The sequence below is a fragment of the Erythrolamprus reginae genome, chromosome 3, assembly GCF_031021105.1.
Source record: "Erythrolamprus reginae isolate rEryReg1 chromosome 3, rEryReg1.hap1, whole genome shotgun sequence".
In the NCBI taxonomy this organism is placed as follows: domain Eukaryota; kingdom Metazoa; phylum Chordata; class Lepidosauria; order Squamata; family Dipsadidae; genus Erythrolamprus; species Erythrolamprus reginae.
The window spans coordinates 184,601,485-184,613,615 of record NC_091952.1 but is presented as its reverse complement, the minus strand read 5'-3'; the positions used below and the strand labels follow the sequence as shown (position 1 = coordinate 184,613,615).

General features: G+C 39.0%; 1 protein-coding gene across 5 annotated transcripts in view; it reads left to right on the top strand.

Annotated features, from left to right (window-relative positions):
• The window catches only part of RIPOR2 (RHO family interacting cell polarization regulator 2), a 96,649-nt gene that overhangs the window by 64,886 nt on the left and 19,632 nt on the right, over positions 1-12,131 (top strand). For 4 of the 5 annotated variants that reach the window (XM_070747389.1, XM_070747388.1, XM_070747391.1 and 1 more), the window contains exons 11-13: positions 2,128-2,276; positions 7,246-7,375; positions 8,957-9,634. In XM_070747389.1, the coding sequence (XP_070603490.1) occupies positions 2,128-2,276; positions 7,246-7,375; positions 8,957-9,634 (957 nt within the window). Of the gene's footprint in view, positions 1-2,127; positions 2,277-7,245; positions 7,376-8,956; positions 9,635-10,583; positions 11,287-12,131 lie in introns of those variants that run through there. The other variant, XM_070747392.1, reaches the window with a different exon arrangement.

Genomic DNA, 12,131 nt, shown 5'->3' with positions numbered 1-12,131 from the left:
TGAAATTCTATTGAGAAAAATTCGCTGGCTGGGGAATTCTGGGAGTTGAAGTCTTCAAGTTGCCAAGGTTAGGAAACACTGCACTAAAGGAAACTAAGTGCTTTATAGCTTCATTTATCTGAATCAGTTTATTGTAATTTTCAAGAGATTACTCACATTTGGGAATTTGTTCTTCTATACCCGGGGTGTCAAACTCGCATCGTCACGTTGTCGTCACATGACATATAATAATTTCCCCCCCTTCACCAAACCAGGGTGGGCCTAGCCATTGAGTGACACATGCAGGCCACAAGTTTGACAGCCCTGTTCTATACAGATAATTCTCAACTTCTGACTATAATTGAGCCCAGGATTATGGTGCTATGTCATTGTGTTAGTTGAGTGAGTCACCGCTCCTTTTTTTTCATCATTTTTTTCAGCAGTCATTAAGTAACCATCATAACTTTAAAATCGGATTAAGTAGCTTTGTGGGAAGAGTCTCCATAAATGATCAACATTTCAATCAGTATTACAGAACACAATTGAAAGTTTCATATATAATTTCTAAGATGATGCTTATCAGTTGAATATTCAATTGAAGTATTAAATGTAAAAGAATCAAATAATAAAATGTTAAGTGTTTCTACGAAGTAGGCACTTTCAATTGAATGAATAAACACAAACTTCTTTTCATTTTTTAAATACTTTCAGTACTTTTTATTTGAGTATAAAAGAGATTCTGAAATTTATACTTTGTTCTTTCAAATTATTTTATTTTATCAGACTAATTAACAAAAGAAAAATTATATATGTATTAACATTATAGTGGAACTTCGCTATTAATAATCAAAATAATATGTTTTAGAATTTTTGTTCAGTGACAACTAAAAGAACAATGTCTTTTGTAATGCCATAAGAGATTAAGGTTTTTATTTGCAAATTATATCATCTGCATGTAAAGAGGAATATTCTTTATATGCTATTGTTCTGGTAGGTAAGTCAGGCAGCGTTTGTGAAAGAAGAGTTAGAAATGGTGAGAATGTTTGAAAATAGCAGTCATTAACACAATAATTAATGTATTCATGACCATTTATTATTATTTTATATAAAATCCAGCCACTTGATCTAATTTTTAAATATGGTACCTTTTGGCATTCTTTACCTATGCCATACTCTTACATACAGTGGTACCTCTACCTAAGAATACCTCTACTTACGAACTTTTCTAGATGAGAATTGGGTGTTCAAGATTTTTTTGCCTCTTCTCAAGAACCATTTTCTACTTACAAACCCGAGCCTCTGAAACTGTAACCGGAAAAGGCAGGGAGAAGCCTCTGTGGGGCTTCTCTAGGAATAATCTCCTGAGAGGAAACAGGTGGGGAGAAGCCTCTGTGGGGCCTCTCTAGGAAACAGGGCCGTAAAAGTCTGGGAGAAGCCTCTGTGGGGCCTCTCTAGGAATCTCCTGGGAGGAAACAGGGCTGGAAAAGACTGGGAGAAGCCTCTGTGGGGGGCCCTGTAGGAATCTCTTGGGATGAAACAGGGCCAGAAAAGGTGGGGAGAAGCCTCCGTGGGCCTCTCTAGGAATCTCCTGGGAGGAAACAGAGCCTCCACTCTCCCTGTGGTTTCCCCAATCGCGTGCATTATTTGTTTTTACATTGATTCCAATGGGAAAAATTGCTTCTTACAAACTTTTCTACTTAAGAACCTGGTCACGGAACAAATTAAGTTCGTAAGTAGAGGTACCACTGTACTAGATTTTCCCCTTATTCTTACTTCCTCATTCATTCATTGAAGTTTCCCACAAATAAATTATTATTAGCTTCTATGACTCTGAACTGTGTAAACAATGTATCATTAGTAATATATTATAAGTGGTTTTCAACTTTCTGTTTTATGGCAAAACAAAATGCCATCCATACAAGCATGAAGTCCTGTGTAAATCTGAAGCATTTTAGTATCCTTGTAATTTTCACATACCAATACACAATAATGACACATAAGTCCCAGTATTTCTTACACTTCTGAACAAACAATGTGGTCTTAGAAGGATTAGTACACAAAAAAGGTGAATATTTGATATCTGAAGATGCTACTGAAATAATGAGCTGTTAATTGACAATTCTTTTCTTTCTAATTATTAACACAAAGGTCACAGAAGTTAAAGGTCTTGCCACTCATATTTTGGTTGGAAGTGTTACTTGTGAAACGAAAGATTTGTTTGCTGCTCAGCCTCAGATTGTCGCTGTGGATATCAATGACCTTGGCACAATAAAGCTGAATCTGGAAATCACTTGGCAGTAAGTAAAGCTGGCTTTTTGGAGAGCCATCATCATTGCAAATCAGCCGTTGTTCCAGTAACAACAGCAACAGAAAATAAAATTCTGGGATATACTTCTACTGAACTGGCACGCTAGACTTTAAAAAGCAAGATGGTATTTGTTCTGTCGGGCTCTCTGGTAGACTCCTCCCAAAAATTCACAGGTACAAATTTCAGACACACACACGTTTGAAAATTCAAAACAATGTTTTTTATAATGAAAATTCACTTAAACCAAGCCCTCTTTTGGTATAGCCAAGAGAACTCGTCTCCAAACAAACTGGTAATTTGTACAAGTCCCTTGTCAGTTCTGTGATACTTAGCTTGCAGCTGTGAGGCAATTCACAGTCCTTCTTTTTTCACAAAGGGAAACACACTTTGCTCTGGTTTAGTTTCAAAGCGGGGGAAAATCAGCGCACAAAAGGTCAAAGTCAGTAAAGCAGTCACGAAACCCAACGATCAGATAATCCTCCACAATGGCCAAACCCACAGGCTGCTATTTATAGCACCCTCACTAATTACCACAGCCCCACCCAACCACAGGTGGCCTCATTTTCTTTGATAATAATCTCTCAGTTGTTGTTGCCTATGCATCGCTCTCCGCATGCGTGGCTTTATCATTAACTCTTGTTCTGAATCCAAGGAGGAGCTAGATAATTGATCTCCTTCTGAGCTGTCTGCAACACTCTCCTCCTCCCTGTCACTCATGTCTTCTTGGTCAGAGGAGCCTTCATCAGCAGATTCCACCAGGGGGGCAAAACAGGCCTGCAGCATGTGGACGTCTCCCCCACATCCACAGTCCTTGGGGCAGGAGCTGGACCAGAGCTAACCACAACAGTATTGTAGGTTAATTTTGAGATGGCACCCATAGATAATGCCGTGTTTCCCTGAAAATAAGACATGTCCCAATAATAAGGCCAATTAGCCTTTTCTGCACTTGAGCTGAAATAAGACACACACACACACACACACACACACACACACACACACTACTTTCCAGGGAAAGGGTGAGGACATACTGTTAGCAACTCTTTTTGTGGTGGGCACTCTTTTGGCTGGGAGAGCAAGAGCGAGAGCAAGCAAGAGGCAGGCATGTGCACATCCCGTGGGACTAACTCGGCTCCTCTGGGCTCTGCCTACGGCAATTTGAAACACACTCCTGCCTGCAAGAAAGAGGAGGCAAGCACCAATCCCTGCCTTGCAGACAGGAGCACATTTCAAAATGCTGCCATTTTGAAATGTGCAGTAGCCCAGAGGAGCCGAGCCAGTCCTGTGAGGTGTGCGTGTACCTGCCTCTCGCTTGCTCTCGTGCTCTCTCTCTCTCTCTCCCGGCCCGAAGAGCAAGAGCAAGTGAGAGACAGGTGCGCACACACACCCCCATGGGACTAGCTCAGCTCCTCTGGGCTTTCTCTGGCAGTGTTTTGAAATGCGCTCCTGCCTGCGTGGAGGCAACAAGGCTGCCCACAAGTGTAGGCCTTGAGTAGTAGACAGGCACATCCAGCTTGTCCCTATTGCCGCCTCTTCAGCTCTGCCTCCTGCCGCCGCTTCCCTTTCTCACTCGCCAACTTAGGCCGCTCATTCTCCATCTGCCCTCCCCACGTCCTTCAGACGTGGGGTGCAGGTGAGGGCGGTGCATGGGAATCACCCGTTCCTCGGTGTTGTAACCACTGACCCTCCCCCACCTCTCAGCTCTTGAGAGAAATGGGAGGGGGAGGAAACTCTCCTGGGCTTCCTGAGGCAAAGCACCTACATTTCCTCCTTCCTTCCTTCCCTCACCCCATCTCTTTTGGCTGCACGCTGCATGTAAGTAATCTTTTTCTGTTCCAAACTCCACCAGAAATTAGTCTTTGTGAGACTCACCATGCCTGCACAGCCTCTTGGAGCAAAAAGGGAGAAAGATTTCTTGCGTACAGTGTACAGCCAAAATGTTCCTTCTTCTGGTGCTGTGTCTTAAGTGCACTCTTTCCCCTCTCCTACTGAGAGAGAGAGAGAGGCATGTTTGGTAGAGACAAGGAAGCACACGTATGACTGCTTCTGCCACTGAGACCGGCTAGAAGTTTGGCTGTTAGCTCGGCTTCCTCAGGGAGCCTGCAAGAGTTTCTTCCCCTCTTGCTTCATTCGAGAGCCAAAGGCAGGGAGGATTAGTGGACACACCGAGGAATGCGACAAACCTACAAGTCCCATGTGGACCACTCTACCCCACCCAACCTAACACCCCCAAATTGCACCTCAGCGCAAGACACGCATCCTACCTGACACTTGTAGGTCGGTCGCATTCCTCGTTGCTGTGTCCAGAGAAGCCCATTGTAAAAGAAAACTTCTTATGTGTTCGAGAAGTTTGATTGAAGTTGTGAGAAGGTTTCTTTCACAGAAGTTTGATTTACTTGGAGTTATATTGTGTTGGTTAAGTGTTCCCTTTATTTTTTTGAGCAGTGCACAGTGTATACAAGAATACTATTTTGTGAACCTGTTTTACAATGTACAGAACTTCACTAGAAAAAAGCTGAATTACTCATGCTGTACTGTAATACCTTAAGGTCTGTTGCATTCCTCGGTGTTGTGTCCAGAGAAGCCCATTGTCAAAGAAAACTTCTCATGTGTTCGAGAAGTTTGATTGAAGTTGTGAGAAGGTTTCTTTTACAGTGGGCTTCTCTCCCCAAGGAATGTGACGGAGCTACAAGTGTCAGATGGGACACACATCTCAAGGCCCAACACATTCCACCTGCCAGAAATGAGTCTCTGTGAAACTCGGCACGCCATCACTGCTGCCTTGTGGGGCAGGACTCTGCAGGCTTGTGCCGTTACATGCACAAATGGCAGCAGGACCCTAGCTGTGCTGTATGATGAAGCTCGTGGCAGTCCTGCAGTTTATGCATGCAACAGCACAACAAGCCTTGCAGGGGTCTGCTCCACGAGGTGGTATTGGTGGGCCAGTTGCTCGGCTAGTACCAAGAACAGGAAGGGGAGGCAGCAACAATGGGACATCCAGTCCCACACTTGCCACCTGCTGCACTCCTAAAATAATGCAAACACACACACACATGATAATAAGGCCAAGGCCATATTTTGTGGTTCAAAATAATCCAATATCAACTTTATTTGATTAGTCAATCGACCATATCAAAGTGAGAAAAAGGACCACACCGGTCGTCATAAAACTGTGACTGGTTAAAATACAGTGGAACCCCGACATAAGAGCTGCTCTACTTAAGAGCAACTCGAGATAAGAGCTGGGAGGGGAGAGATATTTTTGTTCTACTTACAAGCCCAAATTCGAGATACAAGCGCCAAGGAGCTGTCTCCTGAAGCCAAACGCTAACTTCCACGTTCGGCTTCAGGAGACAGCTGCGAAGCGGCGCGCGTGTTTTAAAAGGTTGCAGCCGGCCTGGGGGGCTCGGGGGGGGTGCTTGCAGCTTTCTTTCTTGCTCTTTTTCTTTCTCTTTTACCTTCCCTTCCTCTATTTCTTCTTTTCTTTCTCCTTCCCACCTTCTTCCCTCCCTCCCTCCCTTCACTCATTCCTCTCTTACTCTCCCCTTTCATAAGTTTCCTTGCTTCCTTCCTCTGTTCCTGTCCCTTCCCCCTTTCTTTCTTTCTTTCTTTTCTTTCTTTCTTTCTTTCTTGCTTGCTCTTTTTCTTTCTCTCTTTTACCTTCCCTTCCTCTATTTCTTCTTTTCTTTCTCCTTCCCACCTTCTTCCCTCCCTCCCTCCCTTCACTCATTCCTCTCTTACTCTCCCCTTTCATAAGTTTCCTTGCTTCCTTCCTCTGTTCCTGTCCCTTCCCTCTTTCCTTCCTTCCTTCCCACCCTCCGTCCATTCATTCACCCATTCCTCTCTTGATCGCTTAAAGCCGGTCCCTGGTGCAAAAAGGGTTGGGGACCTCTGTCCTACAGGATTGGGTGGCAGAGAAGTTGAACATATGTAAATTTAAAAGTTTAAGAAAGTTTACAAGTTAAGTGAAAGAAACTTCATTATTCATTTATATGTACATGTACATTTCTTCATTAAAAACATGTCTTTCTGCATAATTTAGACTAACTTTGTGAGTTTTTTGAGGGCTGGAACCAATTAAAATTATTTACATTAATTCCTATGGGGAAAAGTCGTTCGAGATAAGAGCTGCTCGACTTAAGAGCCCAGGTCCGGAACGAATTAAACTCGTATCTCGAGGTACCACTGTACAATAAAATTGGCTAAAATAGAGGGAATTTGAATAAATAATAAGTTAAAATGCAGTATAATATGCTAAAATTGAGTAGTAAAACATGAGAATATAACTCGTGCAAAGGATAATATTAAACAAATCTAAGATACTGATATAAAATATTCTTAAGTGAGTTCATCTCCTTTGCATGCCACCCCAATATGTTCTATAAAACATATTCTCATCTGAACAGCCCTGACTATAAACTTAGTGGTTCTAGAAACTACATATATATTTGTACCCTGAAGAAAGGTTCAAAATAATATAATGCCCTGTCTTGTTTTGGGGAAAACATGGTATGCACTCTACTGATATGAAAATGTGAAATGAAAATATACTGCTCAAAAAAATACAGGGAGCACTCAAATAACACATCCTAGATCCGAATGAATGAAATATTCTCATTGCATACTTTGTTCTGTACAAAGTTGAATGTGCACAACAGCATGTGAAATTGATTGTCAGTCAGTGTTGCTTCCTAAGTGGACAGTTTGATTTCACAGAAGTTTGATTTACTTGGGAGTTATATTATGTTGTTTAAATGTTCCCTTTATTTTTTTGAGCAGTGCACAGTATATACAAGAATACTATTTTGTGAACCTGTTTTACAATGTACAGAACTTCACTAGAAAAAAGCTGAATTACACATGCTGTACTGTAATACCTTAAGTGAAAAGAAAACCTTGTAATTCAGTAGAATAACAGCTTCCTGTTGATTCAGTGTAATAATAGATTTATATTTTTGCAGTCCATTTGATGTGGAGGACATCACCCCATCAACAGGCAACACAAACAAAGCATCAGCTATTCAAAGAAGAATGTCCATTTATAGTCAAGGCACCCCAGAAACACCAACTTTCAAGGATCAGTCATTCTTTGTAAGTAATAGCAAAAATTATTAGTGGCTAAGCAGCACGGTCTGCTCAATTTTGTTTGAGGTAACAGAAATGGAGGAAAAGGAAAAGGGAAGCATTGGCAATGGTTATTTTTTTCTCTCTATTCCTAGCCTATTTCTTGATTCAGTGGCGAAGGTCCTGTAAATGAAAGGAAGTTTCCATATGTGATATGGCTAAAATGAATTGCACCATTTCTTCTTCTTCTTTTTTTAGGAAAAAAGGCGTGATATTTCCCACTTATAGACAAAGGGTACCTTCCATAAAAACTCATTTAGTGTGCACTTTGGTTGTGAAGATTTGCACTATATTTTCTTATCAATCTATACTTTGTACACTTACAGTGTGTTTAAAAGATGATGTAGTCAACTAATTGCCCCATTTTTTTTGCCTTAACGCTTCAAGAAATGGCGACATCCTCCACAAGACAGTCTCCACTCTGCTATTTTGGAGACTCTGCAAAATGCTTTCTTTGACAAGCTATTGCGGAGTCGCTCATTTAGTGACCTGCCATCTCTCAGGCTGAGGTCCAGAACAGGGCTAGAACGATATGTGAGTCCAGATGGTGTGATAAAATACCTTACTGCATTTCTCGAGCAGTTCCTCTGGTTTGATGCATGTCCTAAATCTGACATTTCTCTTTAAGATCTATCTTGTTTTCTGACTATTTATTGAGCCAAATAACTATCGGCACAAGTTGTTTATGTATGTAGTCAGATAAAACTCTGACCGGCTTTAGTTTTGCAAATTCTTTTTAAAGAAAAGTCTAAAATAAGAAAGCACTTATTGTTTGAAATATTTTATGAACATATTTATATCTGTATATGGTTTGATATTTGTCCATAAACTACATAGTGAAAAATTCACATTTTATCTCCATTGATTTCAGGCTACAACATTGACACTGCTTAATTATATTTAAGACGTTAGTCTTTAAGATTTGAAACTATTTCAGCATTGCTGAATAAAAGGACTAGATAATCCCTATATATTTATGGTGTAATCTACTGCACTGTAGAATCACTTAATGACATATAACATTCTCTTGGTGTGCATTTTGTTTCTTCAACCTACTTTCCCTATATAAAATCCGATCAGCAAAATAAAAGATTCTAATTTGTTCATAAAGATAATGAGTTTGCAATGCTCAAAAAAGCTTCATAATTGGTTTAGAACTTTCCTGTACACGTTCTTGGCTACTTCTGATCCTTCTGATTTTCTGGCTTTGGGACAGGGTGGGGTGGGGTGGGGGGTTGGCAGGGGTGGGCTATTGCCTGGACTGGGGGGGGGAGCAATTTACACTGAAAGACGTTGAAAGAAAATGCAGGGCGTCCTGCATAAGCCACGCCCACAGTGTGGTAGTAAAAATTTTGGTAGCCCTTCACTAGGGGTTGGTATCTTCCTGTCACTTTAAAAAAGATCAGCAGCATAAAAGCTAAATGAATTTATTTCATAATTCCAAATACCCTAGTTTAACAGAAAGTAGCAAATTGTATCTTTTTTCAAACAATATTTAACATCAGTTCAGTGAAATTTTAATTTTAACTGTTTTTATTATATTTGCAGTCAAATTTACCAGATGATGTTTTTGAAAATGGAACAGCAGAAAATGAGAAAAGTTCATTATCTTTGAGTTTCATTGACATTACCAGTGAACATTGTACCACTGCATCATACAGTTCAACGGACTCGTCCTCTACGATAGATAATTCCAATCCTGAAATTATTGTCACACTCCCAGATCCCATTGGGAAAAGGTTATCCAAACCTGACACTGTGCCCAATATTCATTCAGGGTGTGAGGACTCCACATCTGAATCCAACAACTTCACATCACAAGAGCATGGTGAAAAAATCACCACAAATCTAGAGTCTGAACTTTGCCAAAGTTCTCCTCATTTGAGAGGCAACAGTGTGATTTTAACAAGTAGTGCCTCGGAGTCACTTCTTCCCGATACAGATGAGTTATCAGACGTCAAACCTGTAGAGCTGGATACCTTGGAAGGCAATATCACAAAGCAGCTGGTTAAAAGACTGACATCTGGAGAGGGGCCAATGACACCTGAAAAATATCATTGTGAGGGGTCAATTAGTGGAGAATCTGAAGGCTATAAATCATGTGTTGATGGAAGTCTAGAAGAAGCATTTCAGGGGCTGCTATTAGCTCTTGAACCTCATAAAGAACAGTTTAAAGAATTCCAGGAATTGGACCAAGGAATTGTACATCTAGATGAGATCCTAAAAGTAAGTTCAGCTTCAAATAACAAATTTCATTCGTTGTGAATAGAAGAATTGTTATTATCTAATCTTCAGTAATAAAACTAATTGTTTAGACAGTAGCTTTCTTGATACCAAGCATCAGTTCGCCATTTACATTCAATATAAGAATGACCAAGAAAGAAATCACAAAATGGAGGGGGCAGATCAAGTCTTTGTCTAATGAAATAATCCCAGCAAGCTATTGCTGAATTATACTTTTGGCTGTTAAAATCTAAAGTATAGTTGTACTTTCCACATAACAAAACAAATCCTTAAATAGAACAATCATTAGATAAGCTAAAACAACAAAATTGTGGACACTCTGATGCATTCTGCCCACCTATTCCAGTAATATCTGTAAGGAGATACTGGCAGATTCACCAACTGAAATCTCAAAATCAGTCAGGTATATGCAGTGATGGGCTCCTACGGGAACGGTCAGGAACGCAGTTCCGGTAGCAAAATTTGGAGCTCCACTCAATTTGCACTGAAAGATGTTGAAACAAAATGCGTAAGCCACGCCCACAGTATGGTAATAAAAAATTTGGTAGCCCATCACTGGGTATATGGCTCATCAAACTGAATTGAACTACAGGTTTTCCCCCCTTGTTTAATCTAAATTGGCAGGTGGTTGGATTAATTTAAATAAGGACGTGCTGATATAGTTTTCTTAATTGCAATACAGAATTGGTTTGTCAGTATTCTCTACTGCAATGTTTTTCAAGTCTGTAATTTTTCTTGGGGCCTCTCATTAAAATATTAGCCAGCTTATTGTTTACTGCTTTGCTTGTTATTTTTGAGATTAATTATTCCTCTGCCTATAGAAAAGAAGTTTGAATTTGAAAGAGATTTTAAATTTTCCTTTCTCCTCCCTTTTAATTTGATGTAATATGACTGATAATTAAGTAATTCCATGTTCTGTTTTCACGTACAGCAATATGCAAAACTAAATCTTGGTTCCATGTCATAATAAATTGGCATACCAAATGAACCAGTGCCAAATTGAATTAGTGATGTCTTTGTGGATATGCTTCTTATATAGTAGAATACTACAGGGAACACGATAAAGTACCACTCATTATCATAAAGCTATTTTATTAAGGTATCTGTTTGTAAATTGAATAGTTTATAGATGTTAATACAGAAATGTCTGGAGATAATGCCTGACATTTTTCTTACATCTCTATAAATTTAATTCATTTTTGTAATCCATTTAATCCCATTTAATTGTATATTTTTTGTACAATACAAGTCAGTCAATGTCTGGTTCAGAGTCAAGTCAATGAATATTTTGGATGTTATAATATTGCATTATTTCTGTTTGAATAGCTCTTGAACTTCATTTTTAGATTAGTATTACAGAGGCTTTTCAGTGTACACGCTTTTTCCAGATTTATAATTGGCCACTTTGATGGAAATGCATTAGCACTTCATTGGATAATCTTGGGTTAAATTCATGTAACACTTTGATTTCAACTAAAATGTACTAGAGTAATTACCACAGAATATAATAGCTCTGATGAAGACCATTAAATGTTGCATTACACTCTTCAGTTCATGTTACCAGATACAGCTTTGTTTGTACAGGAAATGTAATTTTTAAAATTAGCTTTATTAAATAGTTTTAAAACACTAAATAATTGAGTTTCTGATTTTCATTTTCTTCAGCATATGCATGTTCAAAGCTAGTAGGTTTCTTTTTTTTACTTACATCACTCTTTTAAAGCCAATTTTCTTTGGATAGCTTACAGCAACATTAAATCACAATTTTAGAATTTGTTAAAAACTAATTAAAATAAAATATATGAAGAGTAAGAGAATATACATTCAATATCTAATAAAGCAGCGAACTTAATCATACCTTTTGAAGTTTGAAAACTTACATTTTATTTCATTTTCAGACTCCCTGAGTTGTCATTTTGACAGGAGTCACAGCCCTAAGCCTTGATTTGTTTAATAAAATGCATATATCCATGCAGAAACAGACAAATTAAAATACTTTAAATCTCTCACGCACATACACACACATTTTGTGTGTGTGTGTCTGATTTGAAAGCCAACCATTACAGTTTGGAAATAACTGATAGTGATCAGATGCAAAATGTTGACAATTTTTTCACGTAGTGTAGGGATTTTTAAGTCTCCTATTTAAAATCTATTGTAAAATGTATTAGATTAATTACTTGAGTAAAAAGGGGGTTTAAGATATGAGCCTATCAGTTTCTATTTCAGTCCCATCAGCCCATTGGTTTCAAATGTGGATAAAGTCACATTTTCTTCTAAATTTATGGCAATGTGAGGATTAATTGATATCATGGACAGCAGTTGTCATGACATTGGTGGTTGACATGTTAGTTTAATCTTATTTTATTTGCTGATTTATTTAATATATAGGAATAATCTTCAGTTTATAACCATTTACAGTGATACCTTGTCTTACAAACTTAATTGGTTCCGGGACGAGGTTCTTAAGGTGAAAAGT